The sequence below is a fragment of the Nannobrachium achirus genome (genome assembly GCF_963921795.1).
Source record: "Nannobrachium achirus genome assembly, chromosome: 8".
In the NCBI taxonomy this organism is placed as follows: domain Eukaryota; kingdom Metazoa; phylum Chordata; class Actinopteri; order Myctophiformes; family Myctophidae; genus Nannobrachium; species Nannobrachium achirus.
Genome location: NC_137817.1, coordinates 29,963,018 through 29,989,190, shown reverse-complemented (window position 1 = coordinate 29,989,190; position 26,173 = coordinate 29,963,018). Strand labels below are relative to the sequence as shown.

The window sequence follows — 26,173 nt, the reverse complement described above, 5'->3', positions numbered from 1 at the left end:
AATTGCAGTGGGTCAAATATAATTCAATATAAAGCCATTGCACTTTGCCTCCTGTCTGTATTGTACCAAAAGTCGATATAAACTAAGCTATTAAACCAATTATTGTAGCGTTATTGAGGCAGCGCGCATGTTCGATAATAACTCCATTCCGTGCGTGTGTTCACACCAGCAGGGGCTTTGTGGGGGCGATCCGCTTCGTGTTTTGTGCCCTGCCCAGTCCTCTCCACTGAACTCCAACCCTCACGCTCTCTATCAGCATCTCATTCCTGTCTCAATATGTCTCAAGATGGCGGCCAATGCAGGATCGATGTTTCAATATTGGAAGCGTTTTGATTTACAACAACTACAGGTCAGTCGCATTCCTCTCTAAGCGTCCGCTTTGTGTTTAGTTGAGGTGTGTTTTGTCGATCGCGGTCGGTGTTTTGCGTTTTCGGTGGACGCTCTGTTGGGTGTTTTGGAAGAGAATTCAAGAGCTCTCCTCACATTGATGAAAGTGGCTCTCTTTGCTGATCAGAAATTGATCCTCTTTGTTCAATTCACATCGATCGGACACTACGACTCGCAGCCGGGGCGATGCCGCGGGGATGCGCCACACGGAGCGAATGATTGTTGTTTGTGGACGTTTTTGATGATTTCTACCCGGGGGAAATCTTGTTTAACTTTATACAGAATCAAGTAGCCGTAGTTAGCCCGACGCTTTAGCGCTGCAAGGTTGGATAATTTGGGGGAAAATAAGTGCGACTCTCATTACGGTGGCGCTGTGGTGACACCGTCCACACAGACAGGCAGGACGTTGCAATGCCTGCTTTCTGCTTGTGTTGTTGCTTTTTACTGTCAATTTGTTCAAGTTTTTAGTCGCCACAAATGAAAACATTAGCGGGCTATTAGTTGGCTAACGTTCGGTTAAAGCGCTGGTTCCCAAACACTGGGTCGGGACCCGTTTGTGGCTCGCGGACACATTTTTATGGGTCCCTTAATTTTTTTGCTACCTACATTTTGTTGTTTTAATTGTTATTTCAAAACATTTTCAAAAAACATTCCCAAAAAAGCTGTAATTTAACGAATGAATAAAAGAAATTCCATGAATTAGAAAACAAACGTTTAAGAAGTAGTGAAAATAGCCGATCTACAAGCTCACAGTGCGTCGCGCCGCGCCGCGCTGTGAGCTTGTAGATCTGCTATACCCACTAGTTTGGGTCCCGGGCAAGCGTCTAGTAATAATGTCTCTTTTGGGTCTCGAGCTGATAAGATTGGGAACCGCTTGGTTAAATAAGTGTTTATATTTACGTCGGAATGGTGACGATGGTTTTATCAACAGCCATTTTTGTGTTGTTTCGCCAAAGCAGCTTCTTTTGCACCGCTCAATTATACACTTTGGTGCTAACGTTTCTACAGACGGTGCCACGTCTGAGTGGAGGTGGACGGGACAGCCACTGTGCTGACACAAAGCGTTTTTTTAGAAAGAACACGACCTTGTTTTGATAAAGAAGTCAAAGAAATGTTCCGGCACTGCGCGCACGTCATGCACGGAGGCGTCTCGATGATCCCATAGCCCCAGCAAAGGCTATAAGGAATAGGCCTGTTCACTATGTGAATAATATAGCTACTGTATATATAATAGCTTGAGTGACCTATAACAGAGAATTGTACACAGTGGATCTATTGTGTATTCCTGACATTTCAACTTTGCATAATGCATTGGGAGGCTCGATTTGTGAATATTAGGGGCTTTAGGCCAGTTTCTATTGTCAAAACATTACATTGTATTATGTAGGGTAGCCTCATTAATCTTACATTATTCTGTGAATTCCATGGGCGTAGGATTTGAACTTTTATTTGGGTCATGGTGGCCTCAGCAGAGGGTAGACAAAGGACATTTAACAAGTGTTGTCAGCAGTCTTATTAGTGTTACATTAACACCACAATCATCAAGGCTTCGGGTCTATTTATTTGATTATACTTTGTCCTCCTTGCTTTTTAATAATGCTTTATGAGGAAATATGGGACTTATCTGTGTACTGTGTGTCTTGTCTCTCTTTCTGATGCCTAGTCTCAACCCTCTCCCCTCCATGGACCTTTAGCTTGCTTGCACCCGCTTCCCCCTGTTTGAACTGGTGTGTGTAAATTTGTCTGAGATCAGGCATTTTCATAGATTGACTGCCAGAGCAGTGAAGGCACTGCCAGCAGCCTAGACATGAAAAATGCATCACATAAGTTTGTGATAAGGCCCTGGGTAATTATGGCAAAGGCCCCTATCACAAGCGATTAGTCAGGACAGTGAATCTGAGCGTGTGCGAAAAGGCTGGCGGTTGGCAGGCCCGTCTACAGGATAGGAATCAGTCAAGTATGTGTGTGCACGTGCACATGTTCCTCGCGTGTGCGAGAGTGTGTGTGTGTGTGTGTGTGTGTGTGTGTGTGTGTGTGTGTGTGTGTGTGTGTGTGTGCTGGTATGCGCAGCACTGCTCAGAACATTCGCTGTCTATTATTGATGACATCTTATTTACTCTGCCTCCTACCGAGAGGCTCCTAGAGGATAGCCTTCAGAGAATAATCTCTTTTTATCATCTGTTTTCTGAGGAGAATCTTGGGCTGGTATGATATGATCATCACAGTCTGCTCTGCACACGGGTTTGTCATCCAATTGCAAACTTGTTTTTCTGCTGCTTTTTACTTTGACCAAATGGACAGCATGTGCGTGCTTATTTGTACGTCTGTGTGTGTGTTCTGGGTGTAACAGGCGCCCGCAAATGAGAGGTTCTTTTAGTTTGTTCTTTCTTATGATGAAAATCCAACACAGCCTAGATGTCAATAGCTGTAAGCCAACGTAGCGTGTATTCCTGAGGCTTAAACTGCTCATACTCATTAAAATCCCATTTGATCATTGGGACCAGCTCCCTCTGTAAGAAACTAGCTGGATGGTTGTTGCAGGACAGAGAGTGCTTTGAAACTGCTGTCAACTTGTGTGTGTGTGTGTGTGTGTGTGTGTGTGTGTGTGTGTGTGTGTGTGTGTGTGTGTGTGTGTGTGTGTGTGTGTGTGTGTGTGTGTGTGTGTGTGTGTGTGTGTGTGTGTGTGTGTGTGTGTGTGTGTGTGTGTGTGTGTGTGTGTGAGAGAGAGAGAGAGACTGTGTGTGTGTGTGTGTGTGTGTGTGTGTGTGTGTGTGTGTGTGTGTGTGTGTGTGTGTGTGTGTGTGTGTGTGTGTGTGTGTGTGTGTGTGTGTGCTTGCTTGTGTTTCACCATTACATGCCCAAATGGGAGTTACAGTGATGCTTTTAGCAAGGTCTCACTCAGTAGAAAATGGATCAGAGATGATGGCAGGGTGACAGTGAATTACAGATGGAGGAGGCTTTAACGTCTCTAATCCCTGTCTGTCCATTACACCGTTGAGTTTCTTTAGAGGGGATCATCATTCACTATCCTGTTGTTTTTATTTTTTAAATTATTATTTGTAATTTCTTTGACCTAGTCCAGCAGGTTCCTGGAACATTGTGTTTCCATTTGGAAATGATGATCACTCTTCATATAGTCCAACAGGCTCACATTCATGAAAAGGCGAGCACAGTGACTCCTAGACCAGTGGTGCCCAACATTTTCTGGATCATCATCAGGGCCCACTTGAACATCTCAAAAGTGTTCGGTCTACCCATCTGGCCACTTAGCTGCCGTGTTTAGTGGTCAGATGGGTGGGCTGTGACGCTGTGTGCATTTTCAGAGCATCTTTATTTTAGTGATCAATCAATCGATTGTGTTCTGCTTTGGATCAATGGAACTTACATAGTGTACGTTAAATGTATCTGTATTTAAAAAACAAAAACGATACCATGACATTATTTGTACATAAATCTTTTAAATATGAATGTTATATGTCATTAAAATCGTAGTGTTTTGGCTATTATTTGGGGGTCCACTTACAATATCCTCACAGCCCACCAGTGGGCCCCGGCGGCCCGGCCCCCGGCCCACAGGTTGTGAATGCTGTCCTAGACTTTATATTTTTTGCGAAAGCCGCGTAAATTAGAAACAGGCTTTTCTTGGTCCCTGTTCCCAATTTAGGCCTAATAGCCTGCATCTCACCTCATAATATTTCCTGGAACAAACCACGCCAGAGCCATTTAAGAAAAAGAGTTAACCATTGCAACAGATGGCTAAAAAGTCACTGGGATGAAAACTAGATATAGAGTTGCGTTTTTTATATTTATATTTATTCATCCACTACGTCCTAATGGGTAAATTTAGGGATCGTTTTGAAAGCTGATTCCAGATCTGTGGTTAGTGGTAACCTGAGCAGTTTACATTTCTCAGCGGCTGGTCGCCGCTGTTGTCTGCAGGAGTTTTAGTGTTAATTTATGAGCTGGTTGTCTGGACTCACTGGTGGGATATTTTTACCCTTCTGTTGCTGCACAGGCTTGGGGAGTATAGAGGAAGGGGGCATCACGTCATGGTTTTACTGTAGCCAACCAGTTCTCTGCCCAGTGACAAAACCTGGCATGGGGACTGAGGTTTCACTGTGTGTTGGGGGGTTGGTGAGCGACTAAGCGTGACTCAGAGAGAGAGAGAGAGAGAGAGAGAGAGAGAGAGAGAGAGAGAGAGAGAGAGAGAGTGCATGTCAGGTCTTTGGTCTCTCTCTTCTGTCTACTTGAGGCCTGGTTGAGACTATGTCATGCTGTTTTCTAAAGAGCTTGTACTTTTCCCTTATGAAGGTTACAACACTCAAGTGAGGCTGAGAGGTAGGCTGTGGCTCCAGAAACCCAAATAAGCTGCACTTCTTATACCTCATCACTGATAACGCTGGTACACAGTGAAGGCCCATGTTCCCCTGTGGATTCAACTCACACTCACAGCTCAGTCTCCTCCTCCTGCTTTCTGCTGTGCCTGAGCCAGGCTTCCTTACTGTAGTAGATGTGAATGTGATATGACGCAAAATCTGCAAGAAAATATAATTCTCTGAATTTCTTAACTGTAATTATTTTCCCTTTATATACACAAACTTTATTACAGGGAATAGAATTTTGATGGATGTCACTTGATGTTTAAATGAAAGATGAGAAACATTTAACTGACATGTTTGTCTAAATGGAAAGAGGGATATTTTGTGTTAATTTTAGGTGAGTTTTTGGCTCATAAATTAGGCGTGTATAACCTAATTTATGAGCCATGATTCAGATTACTGTAGTTGGCACGAGTAACAACCAATTGATACTTTTATTCCACAAACAAAAGGCCTGTAGTCCTGTAGGAAAATAATAGCTTTGCCTGTCTGAAGTCAGATCAGACTCAACCCAACATTAAAGTTTCTTAGGCATTAAGGCTGCTCAATTTTGGGTAAAATGTTTATTTAGCTAAATATTGTGAAAACAATTATTAGTAAGTGATTAGGGGATAAAATTATTTGATTTCACCTCTGTATAATAAACCACCTTGTGAATTTTAGATGTGGAAATACTGTGATTGTCCTGTATCTGATCCAACTGGGGTTTTCTGAAAGAAGTTGAACTTAAGTTGAAATATTGGGGAATGAAATGTTGGTAAATTTGTTTGTAACATCCGATCATGTAGCTTACCATAATATATGAAATAGTGTAGGTGTAACTATTGATTATTGTCTTGCCTATTATTACATTAAAATACTGTAGATTCAAATGGATCACTCAGATTAAAGTGAAAGTAATGAATATAATATATAATCTTAAAATGTGTTTGTGATGCCTCATTCATACAGGTGGTTGATGCTTTTATCTGTGGTGAGTGAAGAATCAACTTGTTTAAAAAAGAGAAGAAAATGAGTCACCATCGTCGTGGTGTGTAATATTCATGTTATATACAGTGTACTTGTGACTCACACAAGGGTTTGAAATAAAAATAAACACTTCCACTGTGTGTGTAAGGAAGGACCTTAACTGTTGCAGGACTTAACAGCCAATTTACACTACTGTAAAGACCTGTAAAAGTTGTATTTATTATTATTGTATTATTTGTAGACAAGCCTATAATTAATAAATAATAGATTGACGAGCAACTGAAACTTGAGTCCAGACATAGGATAGAAGACAGTCAGTGATGTTAGCTAAACAATTATTGTGTTTATATAATGATAAGCTTAACTTCCATATCACACAACATACAGTATGTACTCCTGTAAAACATAATAATGTAATACTTTAACAAAATCTATTTTATTCAAATCAATGATTTTTGTAATCAATCAAACCGATTAGTTCAGTTAACTGTTGTAGCCCTAACGTATTGTTCAGCCGTACAAGGCAAGTGTTGGCAGGTAAAACTAATGCATATACTTTCAACCACAGCACATTTGTATATGCACATCTCCCCACGAGAGGCCATGTCATTGTGCATTTGTTTCCATCTCTACTTCATGATGACACCATGCCTTTGGCTCAGCTCGCTAGGTCAACCGCTTGCCTTTCCTAATTTTAGTGCTGTTTATCTCAGTGTTATCTGGCTAAATAAGGCTTGAGTATTTAGTTCTCTGTAGACCTTATCCCATGTCAGTCTGCGACTCCAGTGTCACCGTCTATTAGATCATTGACCACAAGTATTGAATTCTAATAGTCCTATTGGTGTGCTTTTAATGGTCCAGGTATTGAATTATGATATTGGCATGGAGTGGTGGCCTTAGGATTGAATTATGATATTGGTGACTCCAGGCTAATGGTCCAGGTATTGAATTATGATATTGGTGCACTTTGATGGCGTAGGGATTGAATTATGATATGGCTCACTATCTGCTAATAGCTCACACTGGGTAATTTTCAATGCCAATCATGGCTTGAGTTGCTGGATCCATAACCGGCCTTTAGGCTCAACGCATCAATCAAATAAGATGGGAACAACCTCCCCCTGTGGCCCAGGTCCTGTCTGGCATTTTGTGATATTTGCAGTTTTGCAACTGCTTGTATTTTGTTTTAATAATGCAAGGCTGGCAGTTTTAGTCTTTCACTTCACCTCATGGCTATTCACCATCAGCCTAGGTTGGAAAAGGACTGGGAGTTAAATGTCACCTTGAGTCTATCTTAATTTTCTTAAGTAAATAGCCTGATCAAAGCAAACGGTAACAAATTAAAACAGGTAACAGACAAATAAATACAAAATAAATAGCCCTGCAAAAATGGCAAATTGCCATAAAGTGATTTTAGTGCATGTCTGTATCTGATGACTACCAAATACCATTATGCAGAGTTGTATTCAGTGCCTGATCTTTGTTAAATATCATGATATATTTATCCTGGTGTATCTTGAACAGTGAGTTTACTGTTCCTATTTTTAAGTGCTGCTGAGGGTGTTTATACACGCCAACTTAAATGGCGAGAGCCTCATATTAAGTAATGGAGTTGTAATGAGTTGGAAATCTTAGCTAGTCTTATTTCTGTCACCGTCGCCCCACCTCCTCAGTGTTTATACTGAGCTCATTCCCATTTTGATTGTTAAAAAGCTGTGAGAGCCACGATGGTCCTGCTGCCAACTCACAGAGTAACTGGACTGGCTGCTTCTGTGTCGAGCCTCTAAAAATAACACAGACTGCTGGCTGGGCTCAGCAGAAAACTACCGCCGATTATGATGATTCAACTGCCCTGTATGCACAGGTGTGTGTGTGTGTGTTTGTGTGTGTGTCTTCTAATTTGGATGGATGTTTTGTATTGAATGGAAATTGTGTGTGTCTGCATTAAAAATCCTCCTGGAGTTTGCTTATAATTGTATAGGCTGTAGTCGTCTAGCCATTCAGCGTGAACTTGGTCTACTTTTCAGTGATGTAGGAGGTTATACCTAGGCTATATGTACCTTTTTTATGTTGTGGGGAAATATAGTTGATATGAAGTCGAGGCCTACACATTTCATTAACCTAATTTGCATCGGCGAACTAGCTTCACATTCAGTGTAATGGCCCCAATGTAATTTATACTAGTCTGTAGATTAAAGTTTAGACCATTAAAACCACTAACATACATTTGCTCCTATTATTATTGCCCAGGCCTCAAACAACATTGAGTACATAGGACTAGCTCAGGGGTCTTCAACGTTTTCAGGCCGAGGACCCTTTAGTTGAGAGAGAGAGATGAAGCAGGGACCCCCACAACCATTTCATAGATTCCATATAGTTTCATCGTTCATATAGTTTCAGCACAATCATCAGTGTATTTTGGATTCATGTCAATTTGTGTTATAGATATTTAACCACTTGAACCGTCAATACTTAATACACTCTCACTCTGTACTTAGTCTGCTCTTTTTCCCCTCTACACCAAAGCTCTTTGCCGAAAATAGCCGATCTACAAGCTCACAACGCCTCGCAGCAGTGTAGATCTGCTATTTTTGGCTAAAGTTCTCCCAATATGGACGCTAGGGTTCAAGTGGTTAATATAAAAAAGGAGAAAAAACATTCTATCACACAAAGATTTGGAGAACCCCCTGTATTAACTCTGAGGACCCCCTAGGGGTCCTGGACCCCCTATTGAACACCCCTGGACTAGCTGATCTGCGTCTAGGAGGCCTATATATATCCACTCGATACATGGGTAATTATCTAGAAATGACGCAGTGCTAATTTCTGTTCTAATGTTTGATGTCCTCAGACGATACCTTTAACCCCTCCCTGACCTTTGACCCCGAACAGCTGTCAGACTAGAGCCAAGGTTCAGAGGTGGTCTGACCCTTCAGACCCTGGTGTGACCTGAACTGTCTGACTGGGCTAACCTTTTGGAGCAAACAGATGATGACTTTGCCATCTGTCTTCTCTTTAATAGGACTAGCTGCCTTGAACTTGAACTTGTGTGGACAGAACATTGAGAGAAGGGATACAGAATGCGGGCAGCTAAAGAAGCCCTGACACAGAAAATGGTTTCACAATTAGCCTAGGCACTTCTCCATAGCCTTTAACACTTTTCTTTTTCTTTTAAAGAAGAAAATGTTTTGCAGATGTCTGTACAAGGCTGCTGAACTGTAGATCTTGAGTTTCTTGACTTCTCACGTCTTGAGAATCAATTGTGTTCCTGATTTTTGTGTCAGCAAAGGGGGCAAGGTGACTAGTTTCCATATGGAATGCTGAGTGCCCCAGAGATTAAAAGCACTTTATTCGCCGTTCGTCACTGAACTCTCCACCCTCGCTTCTAAGTGTTTCACGAGTGAGAGTTGTCTACAACGTAGGCGAGGGGGAGGGGACTGTTGGTTTTATCTGTTTAGTAGACATGGGCCCATCCGCTGACTGCTGTCTGACCCTGGGTTCAGTCTTATGGTTATTAATAGGCCTAGAGGCCTGAACGTCCAGGAGCCCCTCTGATCAACTCCAGATGTGGAACATGGGAGAGGACCAGAGTCAGTTTGGCTATCCTCGTTTCACATGAATAGAAGTAGAAGGTTGGGAGATAGGCAGGCACGCAGAGAGGCTGATAAAGACAGAGCGAGTGAGAAGGAGGGAGGGAGGGAGGGAGGGGGAGAGGGAATTTTTCACAGGAGTGTGTTTTTCGTGCGTCTTTGTTTTCGTGTGTGTTTTGTTTTGTTTATTTCACTTGCTGCCCTCAGACCAAAAGACCATAAAAAATGTATGGCATCACCATGGTGACCATAATGACTACCTATAAAACAGTGTGTAAACTGTGAAATAAGACAAACACTGCAGAACAGCCCTGAATAGTTGATTGGCCGCCTTCTGCCATAAAACTATCTGAGCGGCAGACTGAAGGAATGCCTTACAGCAGGGGTCTTCAACGTTTTCAGTCCAAGGACCCCTTAGTTGAGAGACAAAGCAAGGACCCCCACAACCTGTCAATAGATTTCCATTATATAGTTTCATCTTTTGAGAGCACAATGACAGCACCATCATCAGTGTATTTTGGATTATTGAACCGTTAATACTTAATAAACTTTACCTTTCACTCTGTAGTTAGTCTGCTCTTTTCCCCCTCTACACAAGCTCTTTGCCGACGCCTCGCAGCGCAAGGCGTTGTGAGCTTGTAGATCTGCTATTTTTGGCAAAAGGTCTCCGAATATGGACGCTAGGGTTCAAGTGGTTAATATAAAAAAGGAGAAAAAAACAATCCTATCACACAAAGACTTGGAGGACCCCTTGTAGTAACTCTGAGGACCCCATAGGGGTCCCAGACCCCCTGTTGAAGACCCTTGCTTTACAGGCTGCGGTGACTGTCACGAGACATGAAAGGATTGGGCTCCGTGTTTTAGCTTCTCTTTATCTGATGGTAATGATAAGCTGTGTGTAGCCTTCACTAGCCTATCATCTGACACTCGGCCGGGAGTTTTGAGGAGGTTTGACGTTTCAGCGCGGTTTGTCGAGTTGACCATTTTGGTCTATATCTATTGATTGTGATTTTGATGGTTTTGATGCGTACTTGCGTAGGCTGTGTGGAATAGGTCAAGTCATTCTATGCAGCGAAGCCTCTGAATAGCTTTTAGCTGTCCTTCACTCTCTCCCCATTACTCTAGTGGTCCCTTTGATGTTTGGATCAATCAAAAGACAAGAGACTGAGCCCTTACACATGCTCCAGCCTACTTCCCTCCGTGCTCAATTCATCTTCTTCATTGTGCGGGCTTCATATCACATTCTCTTGACACAGAATAAATGATATAATTATTACTCATTACTTGGACCAGCGCTGCTGGCTAATTATTCTGTCATTACTGTTTGGATTAGCTATGCTCATCTTGTTCTCACTGTTTCTCTGACATATCGTCTAAAATCAACATGAAACGGTGTTGGCTGACCAGATAGTGAGTCGACCACAATCGCAATGTCCTGATGTCCCCTTCCCCCTCTCTGCCCTCAATGTCCTCTCTCTGCTATCCTGCCTAAATAAAGAAATAATTCTCCCCCCTCCCAAAAAAAGGCAAGAAGAAAATATATAGATAGAATATCTTACAAAAATTTGTGAAATCTCTCTTTCTGTCCGTGTGTTTGTGCGTTTGTAGTACACTTACTGTATGTCAATAACCATCCGACCGACAGACAAACTCGCTGTCGGCCCGAGGGAGTGCCTTACCCGTGGTCAAGTCAGTCTGATAGGCTGTTGTCCATAACTGCCCATCCGACTGCTATGCCCAATATGGGCATGCCCATACAAGACCGACCCACTTCAGCTTCGGCGTGCACATCTGCGAGGATCCAAGGGAGTGTGGTGCCCGGTGTCGATCCGGTTGGATAGGCGGTTGTCCAGAACCGCCGATCCATACGCACCCGTATATAGAGATTCACTCCAGTTGTCCATAACACCATATATGGGCATATGCTGATGACATCAGGGAACCCCTTTTTATGAGCATCAAAGGGACAAATATGGGTTTTGCCATATTATGGACCAATGGTTGTAATGTTGGGATGGAGGAGAAGTAAGTCATCTTTTCTTCATTGAATTTAATAAAGAAAGTTGAGTGAGAACAGAAGGTGCAGTATGGTAAGCAGGAATGAGGTCATCATCATAACAAGGTTATGACTGAGAAACGGCATTAAATAAAACACTGTTTGATTGGCATTTGGCAAACACCCTACAGGTTTATGTGATCATTGCCAAGGGGAGGAGTCTGTGGAATATGCTATTATGAAGTGTAGCTGACTAGCTGCTACCAAAGGGAAAGAAATGGCATGGCATGAGTTGGGGGTTGAAGAGGTGACTTTTAAAAAGATAATTAGTGCTGCAGAGGATAACATGGGGAGAACTTGGAATATAATATTTATATAAAAAAAATGTTTGTTTGTTGGATATATTGTAAGTAGTGGCACTCAAAACAGGTGGCAGTAATGAAAGAAATAAGGATGCCAACCGCCCAAAAACCCAATGAAGAAGTAGTAGGAACAAATGACGAGAGCTGTTAGTCAAGAGTTAGAGTGAAGGAAGCGAAGGAAAGTGGGGGCACAAATTGAAACGCGATGCGCCTAGATCTAGATCTCAACCCATTTAGGCCTAGAATTATTGAATGCTTTAACCAGTGAAAAATAGCAGATCTACAAGCTCACGCTGCGCTGCGAGCTTGTAGATCTGCTATTTTTTTTAAAGTCGTGAAAATGTGTGCAAATCTTTGAATATATGTATTTTCAAAGCGAACTCAAATTTTGCTTCTGGGTGGTCCCTGGAACTAAATGTTTTGGGATGGGTGTCCGTGGCCAAATAAATATAATTTTGGGGGTCCTTCACATGAAAAGGTTTGAGAACCAGTACCACTGACATAGTAGTCTCTCAAGAACAGACTAACTGAGCTCCAGTTAAGTGAAAAGGACCTTTTCTTTGACGATGGCTAAGCCAGATTGCTGACATAGAAACATAGGTTTTTCTAAAAATCTTAGAAGGATTCAAAAGACACTTATAGAATCGGGTCAAAATTCTAATTTTCACGATTTTTCAAAAATAGCAGATCTACAAGCTCGCAGCGCGGCACCGTGAGCTTGTATATCTGCTATTTTTCAATAGTTAAAGCATAAAATAATGATACACCATAATGTGTACCCGTTCTAAGGGGTATTGCACAATGGGTGGGACAGGGACATGTATTCCCAACCTCTCCAGTGCATGTAGGAAATTAAGTTTTCCTACTGACCAGAGTGGCGGATGCTGGTCTCCATAATGTACTCCCAAAGAATACATTTGGCTACACTGGGTTCCTGTAGCAGTTTCACAACCACACTGACGCCAGAAGAAGTTAATAATAATTTCAGTCACTGGTACATCTTCAAAAGTTAAAGGTTAACAAGGGTCAGTTTCGGTCAGATTTTATTTGTATGATGCAGAGGTTTGTGATCTATATACCTAGTCACGTAGGCTTGCTGTTATTTGGGATGATAATAACATCTCAAAGTAAGTACCCAGACGCTTTACATGGGAGAATGAGAAAACTAAGAATAAACAACTTTATTAGAGAAAACATTAAGAGTAAAACATTAAAAGATAAATGACGAGTGGAAGCAGTGAGTTAGCCTGCAGCCCTGCACCTGTGTTCTTGTCAGTGATGATTGCCTGTACCTCTGATAACATGCAGGCTAATACCACTGATTTCAATTGGATGATTGAGTCGTTTTGGACCCAGGCTTGTGTGCTCTAGCTCCCTGAGAGCGCCATTTCTCTTCCAGACCTGATTAATCCCTATTGCCCCTCCATGATCGCAGTTTCCATTTTTTTGCCTCATATCTGTGCATTCATCCCCCAATCTCCACTCGGTGGCACCGAATAGCTTCCTGGCAGAATGGAGGCATTAATTCAGGGATGAGAAGTGTGATACCCCCCACTCCCTCTGTCCTTCTCTCTTGTGCGATTTGTAATTTTTGGGGGGCCTTGCTCTCTTTTTCTTTCTCCATCTCTATCTGTGCTCTGTTTTGTAATGCACAGCCTTTATCGGAGCTGAAACAGCTCACTACCCTCTGATCCTATCTCAGATCTCAATATCCCAGCCGTTCCACCCTGTAAACGCAGGGATGAAAAATGTTGCCCTTTCACCAACGCATTACACCCCAGCATATCGCCATGCTGTTCCCCTCTTCTCTGTGCACACTCCACACACCATTCACCGTCTGGTAACACCGGCCTCTAGGTAATATTAAACCCCCCAAAAAAGATGCTTCCTCCGAACCACAGGCGCTCTCCGTATTATGTTTGTTGTTGGGCCAAGGCTTAGGCCTCTGCAACCTCTCCTCAGAGAATGGCTCAGGCATAAAAAATAATTAATAGCCCTTAGCAGGCTTCAGTGAAGTTAGGGCTTGAATGTTAGCGAGATAAAACGACCACTAGCGCGTGCGTGCGTGCGTGTGTGTGTGTGTGTGTGTGTAAAAAGCAAAAAAGTAAGATCTGATCTGGGTTTGAAATGGCATTGTTGAGGTGAGTCTTTACATCTCCTGGGCGGCTGGTAGATATGGATCTGTTGTAGAAGATATTTATTTTTCTTCAAAATGTTCAGGGACCATTGAGAGTCATGTTAGACATCGGGGAAATGACCCCCCCCCCCTGCTCCACCCCAACATGCACCTAAACGCATCAAACTGTTTCAGCATAACAATTGTGAATGCTTGCGGAGTTGCGGTAGAAGGACAAGTTCGCTGGTTTTCCTCCCAGGTGAGAAGCAACGCAGAGGCAGAGAATCAGCTCGGGTACATCGTGCTTCTTCAACCCCGTGAGGTTTGTAAACAGTCTTCCTGCTGGCACATTTTGGAATCGTGCACCCTGCGTTGTTAGAGGAAGGAAGCCAGACAGGGAGGCAGGCACGGCAGTGCAGGATTGTAGTCTCTTATCTTCGCTGCCGTTGTGTTGTGTTTTGAGGGGGCGTTCCTGTGATCTGTGATCATGTACCGTGTCATTGTAGCAAGCGTGGCTGTCGCTCCTGACTGAGCTGCCACCGCCACAGCTCCACCCCCCACACACACACAGCGAGCGGGTTGGGCACACAGAGCACGGCACACGGCTGCCTAGGAGATGGAAAGGGGATATGGGGAGGCTGGAGGTGGTGGAGGGGGCTTGTGAAAGGTGGGCCTCCAAGATTGTAGATAAGACCTCTTTCCAGACGCCTTTTGACTGTTTACTATCATAACCACATAACAGCTTCAGACTTGTCGGAGATAAAGGGGGAGATTAGGGACCGCACTGTAAAGACGGAAACTTCATCCGTTCGACAGCATTTGTGTCACGCCGCTGAGTGCAGGCAGGGGCTATGAAGAAAAAAAGCCCCTCTCATTCTGTAGTGCACACAGACGAATTTAGTGTTCTTACTACAACACAGCTAAATTATTATAATTCTTTTATTTTTATTTTTTTTTAAGATTTTTGGGGTCTATAGTGTAGATTAGATAGACAGGAACCGGGGGAGAGAGGCGGGGAGAGACATGCATTAAAAGATCGTCGGGAACGGGACTCAAACCCGCAATGCACTGTTGTGCCTAGGTGCCTTAAGAGCACGATTCCTTTCTTTGGATTAATAATCCCACAGGGTGATGCCTAATTGCCTATGTCACCTCACACCTGTTCTGTCAGCCATATGTCGGGTTGAAGGAACAGAGTTCTGGAAGAAAACATAGGTACTTGGTATGCTCCCAATCCTACTGTACTACATGCATTCAATAGTGTTTTAAAACGGGGGCTGCTCTCCATTCCGACATGCTGCCATTCCGACATTGACTTCTAATTGTCTGAGTGGCGGCACTTCCATATACTAGGTATAGGGTTAGTGTCGGAATGAGGGGATGTCGGAATGGCAGCATGTCGGAATGGGGGGATGCACCCGTTTTAAAACACATTGTGTATTATGGACTATAGGGATGTAGTAGATTACTCTGTGTGACTCAAGGAGAGCAGCTAATAGATGCGTTCTCTCATGTATCAAATGCCCTGTTTGTAATGTAAGGTGGCTAAACTCGTGTGTGGTCTTCTGTCCTCTCTCCCACTCACCTTGGCAGCCGAGGGAGGCTATCAGATTAGCTTAATGTTGTATACACAACAACAGGTTTTTTGTTGTCATTCCTCGCAGCCTATCTATCTCTGCATCGGCGATGGGGGGAGGGCTCGAGGAATTCCACCACAAGTTTTTGATACCTCAATTAAAGCGCACCCGTCTCCAGTTATCTCGTTTAGTCCGCCCTGGATGTGATCACCATAATCAGTCACGCCTGATTGGAGCCTCCTTCTTAATTAATCAATCTCATGTATCATCACCTGTGGCTCATTAGAGTAATTAGAGTGAATTAGTCGGATAGAGGGCCCTCTCTCTCTGTCTGCACATGCACACGTGGTAGGAATTTAAGATGGAAGTAGATGAACGTTCACATTGATGTAGACATTATGAAGGCTCACCACCACGGATAATTCTGATGGTGAGTGTAATGGGATTTGTTGCCTGTGAATGCTTTCAGTGATTGGTATTGTTACCTCACTGGTGGAGTGGAGAGAGTCACTCCTGCGATCGCGTATTTCCCGGTGAACCTAAGCGCAACGGTGGGGGCTTGGGATTGTGGGAACACGCACCACTGACTATCCACGAGTTTCCAACGCCCCATAGTGCATTGCGCAGACGTCTGCATCGAGCTTCCGGCGCCGATTTACAAGCTCACAACGGGTTGCATCTGCGACGCGACGTGAGCTTGTATGTCTGCTGTTAAACCCGGAAGTTTGGTCCCGATGGTCTCCAGTAAACTCCCGCGGAAACTTGTGGATAGACCATATTCACACCGCGGCCATCTTGGATCACATGACTTCCTGGCGTAGCAGCCTGCACAAGCCTGCATTACAAACCATTGTGAACAATTGAGTGATGGTCCCAAAATATGAGTTCTGTTCAACCAATTTATTTTTACAAAATTGATAAATGGGCAGATGACAACATCATCATCCCCAAAATGATTAAATAGAAGGGTATTATCCACAATATTCATGGTAGTTAGGCTGCAACCTTACTGTGTAAAAAAGACTTGCTATCTGTGCAGTGCTTGCTCCACTATCATATTAAAGGAGCTATAGTCAACTTTTTCTTGAAAAAAGGATGCTAGTCTAAAAGACTAGAATGTAAACAGTGTCGGTCCGATAACGGCCAAAATGATTATTTTATCATTATTTTACGCTTTTTGTGGTCATTTTTGAATAGAAACACATGTATGAAGCAATATTTTTTTATAAAATATTTTCGAAACATTATTTTTATTTCAGCATCCGTTTTTCAAGAAAAGGTTGTAATATTAACAATATGAAGGCAGAGCAAGCACTAGTCTGCATACTGTAGCAAGTCTTTGTACAGAGTAACACTGCAACCTAACTACCATGAATATTGTGGATAATACCCTTCTATTTAATAATTTTGGGGATGTTGATTTTGTCATCTGCCCATTTGTCAATTTGGTAAAAATAAATTGGTTGAATATAAGTCATATTTTGGGATCATCGCTCTATTGTTCACAATGGTTTGTAATGCAGGCTTGTGCAGGCTGCTACCCCAGGAAGTCATGTGATCCAAGATGGCCACGGTGTGAATATGGTCTATTGCTGATGATGGAGAGGTTATATAGCTTAGCCTTTATGTATTGAGAATGAGAGGCACTCTTGCCGATTTAGTAAGAGACTCGTCGCCAATTGCAAGATATTTAAAAGTTATTTGAGGCCATGAATCTTTTCTTCCCACAACTAGACTAAGGATTTATATTGTCAGTGTTATTGTTTACAAGTAGACTACAACCACAATTATTCACGTGTCGCAAGATTGCGGTTCCACTAGTTTTTTGTAGGCTATAGTGTAGGCTTAGAAGACTTTTCAGAAGTTAATTTTATGTTTTCCATTTAATGATTTCCTTTATCCTCATCTAATCTTGTGCTAATGCACGCAACTGTTTTTGCCATGTTTTAAGGCTGTGTATGTGTAGGCTTTTCAGAAATTAATTTATTGTTTTCCATTTAATGATTTCCTTTATCGTCATCTTCCGCTAATGCACGCAACTGTTTTCGCCAGGTTTTAAGGTCTTGTTTTAGTTGTTTCTCATAAGCTCGCAACCCTCCTTGCCCATCCGCCTCCACCTTTGCGCACAGAGGTGAACCCAAATTGAAATTACTAATTATTTCTGTTATTTACATTGTTTAGGTTGTCAAGGTTTTACATGGATTCATTTTCAGTGCAGAGTACATTGTAGAAGGGGTCTCTCTCTCTCTCTCTCTCTCTCTCTCTCTCTCTCTCTCTCTCTCTCTCTCTCTTTCTCTCTCTTTCTCTCTCTCTCTCTCTCTCTCTCTCTCTCTCTCTCTCTCTCTCTCTCTCTCTGTGTGTGTGTGTTTGTGTCTACACACTATGTGTGCGTCTACAACACCATGTGTGCACATGTGTTATGCGCATTTGAGAGTGTGTGAGAGACTTCTTGGCCGAGTCAGTGAGTGTTGCAATTTCTCTAGGGAGTGTTGGCAATCTGTTCCAATAGTCTTTACATCTGACCAGACAACCAAACGAACCAGGACAGGAACTGCTTCTTGGGGGCCAGTCCAGTAAACCAAGCCAAGCACGGTTTGTTAGTGCAAGTATATAGCATTGCAAACCTCTCTACATGGTCTCATATGCACAATAGACTGTTCCCTGCAATACTAGAGCAGAACATGGTTATATTTTTAGGATGCTCAACATTATCCTTGTTGCTGCTGATTGCCAGTATGGATGCAATACGTATCACATTTTACCTTTTTCATCACTGTGATATGATTTTCCACAAACGCATTCCAAATGCCAGTGATGCGAGAATGTCAGAATTTCATAAAGCCAGGAGCCTGAGACAACATAAGAATAGAGACAACCTTGACAGACATACTTCTGATCTGGACCATGCACATAGTATGTCAGATTGTCAGCATGCAGGTTTTAGTTTACCAATGTTTAGATGCTCCAGATGCACATTTCTTTTGTTGCTTTTTACCACTTTTTCTCTGCCAATGATATGCCAATGAGTTCCTCCCACAATATAAGAAAGGTGTCTTTTTACGGCCATGTACCGGAACATGAGAAATGGACCCTTCGCTAAGCCCCACCCCAAAATGCGATCGTCCAATGCGAGCTTAGCATTGTTTGCTACGCAGACATTTGCAAGGACAAGCTTGTCAACACATAGCATTGAATTCAATGCAATCTAGAAATCTATCGGAACGGAAGACAATTAGATAAAGTAATATCAAGAACATTTATGCTAAAATAACACTATGGTGAAATGTTTCTGTTGGGGGACCAGATATCCAGAGTAATTCTAGGGGGTATTTTTCATTACTTTCACCAACTCCAAACTTCCAAATTCAGGTTATGGCTTTGTTGTTTCTCTCTCTCTCTCTCTCTCTCTCGCACACGCACACGCACACGCACACACACACACACACACACACACACACACACACACACACACACACACACACACACACACACACACACACAGCTTAATGTCTGGGAAATTACACAGCTCACACACAGGTGATGACAATAACAATAATGATTATAATGACGTGCATCGTAATAAAGGTACTCGTATAAAGCTAGCGTTAACCGTGTTGATAATTGATATAATGGTTACGTTGGCATTTTGCATAGTGAGTAACTCTTTACTAGATTCATGACTCATGTTTAGTAACACGTGCTGTTTAACCCAATAAAACCAGGGAAGCATTTTAGATTAGATTTTGCTTTGGCTATTCAAGTGGGGCACAAAGTGACGCGTTACCAACTTGTACATCTGCAATTTTTTAACATTTTTTAAAAGTCTTGAAAGTGTGTGAACTACTGATTTAGAAGTCATTTGTAGAATTGGCCTCAGGTCTTTGGGTTAAGCTGTTATTGTTTTTGATGGCTGTTGTTGTGTAAGCTCACAATGTTTCATGTTGTGACACATTGTGAGCTTGTAGATCTGCTATTTTCTGCAGAAATTGTCCCGCACAATATCACCACATATCCAATCGGACATGTTTAATTTCATATATTCTCCTCATCATGTAGCCTTAATGACCAGCTTCCTTCCAGTGTTGTTTTTGACAGCAAACTTTGATTTAGTTTTAGTCGTAGTCTTTTGAATAAAATGTCATTTAGTTTTAGTCATAATTTAGTCACCTGAAAAGTATTAGTTTTAGTGTAATTTTAGTCGACTAAATATACGATTTTAGGCGACTATAAATCTACAGTTGATTTAGTCGACTAAAATTTATTTTGGGAGGCCTTGATGGCATCGTAATGACTGATTTTACACTTGGTTGTGTGCTGAAAATAGCAGATCTACAAGCTCAAGCGTTGTGAGCTTGTAGATCGGCTATTTTCAGCACGCAACACCAGAGAGCAACCAAACATAAAATTACTCTCTTCTCCACTAGTCCCTCCCTAACGTTTTAGTCTAGTTTCTTTTTTTGTTTACGAAATTGTCAATATATTTAGTCTTAGTTTTAGTCACCACAGCTTAGTTTTTGTTTAGTTTTTATTTCGTTTTCGTCAGTGAAAAAAACACAGTCGACAAACTTTTTTCGTCACGTTTTAGTCAACGAAATCAACACTGCCAGCTTCAACTGTAGTAGACTGTACTTTGAAATGATGTTCCACTTGAGTTTTGAATTTCTGAATGATCACAACCACCACATGGTTCTTCAACCTCTGCTCATACTGTCTGTCTCTGGGGAAAAATACAAATGTCACAAATACACAACCCATGCGCAGTGTAATCTTGTGGTTTACCACAACTCATAAATGGGGAATAAAAATAGGCTTTTAAAAATAATCAATTCATTGCCTTTAAAGTAAAAATAACCAGACATATTTGGCTGTTCCTCTTTATCTAGGGTTGCACGTGCGTTGCAACTCATGCTCGAGTTCACTAAAGTGTGACTACAGCTGCTCCTTGGCCATGGGCAGACAGTGTGCTCCATCAACTGCTCTGTGGGCAGAGAAAGACACAAGATGGCATATAAGCAAGTGAGGATGTATTTGTTCACTGTTATCTATCTATTATAGATTCATACATCGGTCCATACATTTGTACATCCTTACATTTATACATACATATATACATTTATACATCCATCACTGCATATGGATATGGATAAAGCAATATTGAGGTTGTTCAGGGAATAAAAGTTATGGGGAAAAGGCTAGTCTAATTAGCAGCTTACTTAATCTCACAATTTCTTCAGAGAGGCCAGGGGTGTGTTTGTTGTGTGTGGGTGTGTGTTTGGGAGGGGTGGGAGTTAGTTGCATGCATGCATGCCTCGGTGCGTGTGTGTGTGTGTGTGTGTGTATGTGGTTTGGGACCTTGTCAGCAGACTGGGCCACAGGGGCCCCTGTGGTAATGTGTGTATTAAATGATTAGTGTGTTAGTTAGCATAACGGTCCTTCAGCAGCATTTAATCACTCTCAGGGGTGGGCTGCCTCAAAGGGAGGGAGATGAGGGGTGTGTGAGGGAGGAGGGTGAACTGAACTGAAAGAGAGGATAGTACTGTTGATTGGGGGAGTGGAAGAATGTTCAGACTGGCAGGCCAAATCCGATTTTTGGCATATCCAGATTGTAATCAGATTGCTGTGATCAAGTCTGACGCTGAACTGCAAATAAACACATGGTAACAGATTTGAACCATTCATGGGTGGATTTAACGAGGTATGAATGAGTCTAGAGACGCTCTAGCCACTCATATCACTTGTGTCTTCACAATACATAATGATGACCTCAAATCCAGAGTGCGAGAATGACACACATGAAATTCAACCTTAAAATGATCTAGACATTTAACTGGTATGTGTGGACACAACTGTCTGACTCAGCAGGACCTAACACTATGGACTAGGGGTGGGTGATATGGAAAAATACAATATCACGATATTTTCCCAAGCTGTATCACGATACACAATTTTATCACGATTCTTTTTTCAAGTTGTTTTTTAATGGATATTTTTCAAGTTACTTGACAAACACTAGACTCTCTGGGTTCCTTTTGGGAGGTCTAAATTGAACTTTACAAGTATGTAACTCTGACAGTATACAAATGAAACCAAATGGACCCTTACGGGTAACGATTAAACAGGATTTTTTACAAGGCTCCCTCAATTGTATCACGATGTATACGATACCTCTGAAAAGGCATATCGTGGAGACATTGTATCGTCTCAACGATAATTATCACCATATCGCCCACCCCTACTATGGACTTGACGCTTCCAGTTCCATTGAGTTAAGTTGGTGTATTGTCTGATACTGCCCTAACTGCTCAATGTGTGAATGGACCATTTTCTTTTTTCGCACATGGTTGTGTATCACAGTACAATACATACAATACCTTCCTATAAAAGGATAATTCATGTAATTGATTCATTTCATCTAATACGCCCATGAGTGAAAAGGAGCAGGAAGAAAAATACTTTCTTATGAATACCTGCCCTCTATTCAATTTAGGATAAGAATACTTGATGATCGGCCCATATAACCACGTTTTTGTCGGGTAAATTTACATCAAGTGAATGGGTGTGTTGATGGCGCTTCAATTGTCAAGGAGAGAGAAGCCTCACAGAGGTGTTAGGAGAGATCCATTCTGTACTAGTTGTCATTAGTAGTAGTAGACAGTTTCAGTGGGTGTGGGTGGGTAGGTAGGTAGATGGATAGATTGGGAATGACATGCAGCAAAGGTCATCGGGATCAGGATTCAAGAGCATATATGTGGTATGCCCAGTCCACTAGGCCAGCGTGCGCCCCATGAAAATTAAGTTGTAGCTGGTTGAACTTGTCATCATTACTATGGTAGGATAGAGGAGTTGTATGAGGTTTAGCAATGTTTTCCTATTGATTACGGAAGTTCAATATCTTTAGCATTATTGTTATGAATAAATGTACTGCTGTATTCCTGTATCCAACATTTGTACCCTTATTATAAACATTTGAGCATATGAAATACACTTACAAATTCAACAATGGTTTGATTGAACTTTACACAGTCCTTATAGTGGTTTGTTGTGCATTGGTGCATCAATGGGAGACTTCATGTCAAATAATTTAATTCCTGGCCCAGACTGTTGACTTTGTTGTATGACACTCACTGAAGATAGACGATCTACAACTTACAACGCATCGCAATGCGTTGTGATCTTGTAGATTGGCTACTCTCCCATAATTGTACGGCTGGGGATAAATTAAGCATTATACTTACGCCTATGTAGTTATGCCATTTCCACAGCAACGAATGCAGATTGTTTGTCAATGTCTGAAAACGCAAATCCGATCTGATGACTTGCAAATAACGGCATGGGCCAGCTAGTCCTAAAGATCGTATTATTTGAGAAACAAATTGGATTTGCCTGCAGTCTGAACATATTCAACACCAAAGTAATCCAGCGCTGCTCGCGCACACTCAACAGGAGAGAGGTTCTATCTTTACAAGGCCTGAATGTCTTGTTAATGTCAGCGCTCTGCCCATCATCTGGAACAACTCCCATAAACGGCTATTAATAACAATGTAAAATGGAGTGGGATAAACTAGGGTTCTGCCTCTGCCTTGGCAACACCGTTACTGTTGATGCTGCTGTTATATAGTTGTTACGTGGGCTGGGGTGCTGGGGCAAACACTTATGAATTGTTCTGATCTGTGTATGTGTGTGTGCGTGCGCGCGTTTGTACATACGCGTGGTCTTGAGTACATTATGTTTGCATCCAGAGAGCTGTGACTGAGTCAGTTATTGTACTGTAGGCTCGTTACTCTGATATTGCTTATACTGGTGGGAAACCAAGCTACGACTGGTATAGTAGGGTTTTCCTTGGCGTGGTGTTGACATCGCGGTTCTGTTGTAACTAAGCCCATGCTGCCACAGTCTGCCATTCGGGTTCAGATGTGGTGAATGCTGCGTAGTCCCTGGTCGTACAGAACGTTCTTCTGTCCATTCGGATACTAGTATGTTATGGTTTATTGCTTTTAAAGTATTCTTGGTTTGGGTAAAAAATAAAAAGACTGATAATAGTACTACTACTAATCATTGATAATGATGAGAGTTAACCAATGCATGTGTTTGTGTTGCAGAAAGAACTAGATGCCACCGCCACACAGCTAGCCAACAGACAGGATGAAAGTGAACAGTCCAGGAAGACACTCATCGACCTGAGCCGCGAGTTCAAGAAGAACACTCCAGAGGTAGGAAGATCACACGCGCAGGAATTTCTGCCCTTGCTAGTGTCTGCCTCTGTATTCATACTACTGGTGTCTTTCTCATAAATCTGACCGTGAATATTCACTGTGGAAAGCACAGGAGGACTTCAACAACACACAGAGACGCGGTTCTCTTCTCGCTCCCAAAATAGTCCCTCCATTAGTTTCTCTGAAATCCTAAAGAGACAAAACAGTAAACCCCCCAGGAGTTTGTATTATGTGACCTAGTTTTTTTTTATGTGAGCAGAGCGTGTGTGTGTGTGTCTGTGTGAGTGAGTGAGCGCGAGAGAGAGAAAGGGAGACGTGGAAGGCGGTAAGAGAGACGGTGCAAGTGTGACAACACTGCTAAGTGGGATCAGGAGGGAATTGTGTCCGGTTCCTGTGTTCCCGTCCCTCCTCCTGGGAATATTTGTTTCATCTCTGTTACCAAGGCAACCCACTCATTTTTAAACCGCACGGGTGAAAACAAAGCATTGTTGTGTTATTATTGGTAATGTCACCATGGTGAATTATTGATGGCGGCATGAATTATGTATGAACGGAGTCCACCGTAGCTAGAAAACTGTCAACTCTCCATGGAGTAGACGGCGGGGCCTATTATATTTACCACAGGATTAGGATTCTGTCTATTGACTTTAGAGCATAGCCCACCCTTAACGCACCAGAGGAAAACTATACTTCCTTACACAAAGACTCTAATTTCACTTCACCGTGCACATTTGCCTATAATCTCATCTCAAAAGCAGCAGCGCATACCAGGCTGGCACGACATTCTGGACTTACTGGGAGGTACAGACAAGATGACACAGACACACACACACACACACACACACACGGATGAGGTACAAAGGTGCACACACACTAAACCACTGTTAACACATACACCGCAAAGACGAGAAGACAACTTAAGTCGTCTTTAAAAAATCATCAAAAAATTCATGTCATCAAACAGCGCTTTCAGTGGTTTACGCTTGATGCCGCTCTCCCGCACCCGTGAGTGATCCCAGGACTACAAATCCCAGAATACAACTGGACATGACGACATCCCAAAATATTCCACTCCGCCTGGCTCCATGTTATCAGATTTAGACATTTTCTCTATCCCAGATGGGTTTTTTGGTCAAAACAACCTTATTTTTCTACTGACCCTAACTAATGAAACGGATGATCGTATATAAAAATAAATTACGGATGAAAGAAAAGACGACGCTTCCGCCTGGCAATGTGGTTTTTGCTTACATCCTGGTCACATTAATTAATTAATTAACCTGAAAGACGTGTTCATTTATCACATTTTCACCCCATGAGTGTGACCCTCGGTAAACTCGCACATAAGACTTAAATTAACAGTCAGGATTTCACGGTGGAGAGACAACACACGCATACACACTGAGTTTAGAAAACACGCACACACACACGCACTCTCTCTTTTTCTCTCACACACACACTCTCACTCGCACACATAGGCAGATAGCCTAGATCACAGAGAGCAGGACACACATTCATCAGTGTAACAAGGCTGTGATTTAGGAAGGCTCCGCTGGCGTCTGTGTGGCCCCTGGCATCTCCCTGGTATGCGGAGGAGGAATCCAAGCCAGGCCAGCAGAGCGACAGGCTTCATTACAGGAGCTTAAAAGGCTCAATAGAGAATCGGCACTAAAACTCTTAACGTCCACGAGTGCACGTACACATTTCTAAATTCATCTTCTTTTTTCTTTTTTTTGTTCTTAATGGTTTCTCCCCCCCCCCCCCCCCTCCTCCATGAAAACAAGCTTCTTTGCTTGTCTGGGCGCGTTAGCCGAGGCGTGTGTTTGTGTGTTTGTGTGTTAGGGATGGGACGATAAGCGATATTATTCTTTAACGTGATAAAAAACACTCGCGATAATCGTATCGTGATATCGTCCTCCGTCATGCACTGGGATCAATTCACCTTTTATTTGCAGAGCTGCATATCCGGTACCACTTAAACCCTCTATAATTGGTAAAAGGTACTTAGAATATACATACTTGATAGAGTCTTTTTTTCATTCTCTATCAAATGTCTTTGCCAAAAAAATAGCTGATCTACAAGCTCACAACGCGTCGCAAAACGCGTTTTGAGCTTGTAGATCGGCTATTTTTTGGCAAATGTTCCACCCCAGGATAATGTATTTTGATTATCGCGATACAATAATCGTGATATGACATTTTCATATCGTCCCATCCCTATTGTGTGTTTGTGTGTACGGTTGCGTGTTGCACGGTGGAAGTGGTGCTGAGCGGGCCTGCGGAGCATCCATCCTGTCAGCTCTGCGTGGTCCAGGGCCAGTCAGCAGAGATCACAGTCACATCAGATCAGACCACATTAGGCTGAACGGGAGTCCGTCTTCTGATCCATTATTCAGCAACCGGGAGACTAGCCCTCACGTCTACTCTGTCTAGTCTACTGAGCTCTACCTAGCATGAACCGCACTCAAGGTCTGCATAATAACGCAGGCACGCACGCACACACGCACTCACACACACACACACACACACACACTCACTCACTCACACACGTGCACATACAAGGCTTTGTTGCGCTCTGAAAGTA

At 42.5% G+C, this 26,173-nt stretch overlaps 1 protein-coding gene across 2 annotated transcripts in view; it reads left to right on the top strand.

Annotated features, from left to right (window-relative positions):
* The first annotated feature begins 281 nt into the window (after nucleotides 1-281).
* The window catches only part of cux1b (cut-like homeobox 1b), an 81,528-nt gene continuing 55,636 nt past the window's right edge, over nucleotides 282-26,173 (top strand). For both annotated transcript variants that reach the window (XM_080732114.1, XM_080732113.1), the window contains exons 1-2: nucleotides 282-349; nucleotides 23,476-23,586. In XM_080732114.1, coding sequence (XP_080588240.1) covers nucleotides 287-349; nucleotides 23,476-23,586 — 174 coding nt within the window. In that variant the 5' untranslated portion in view covers nucleotides 282-286. The remainder of the gene's footprint in view (nucleotides 350-23,475; nucleotides 23,587-26,173) is intronic.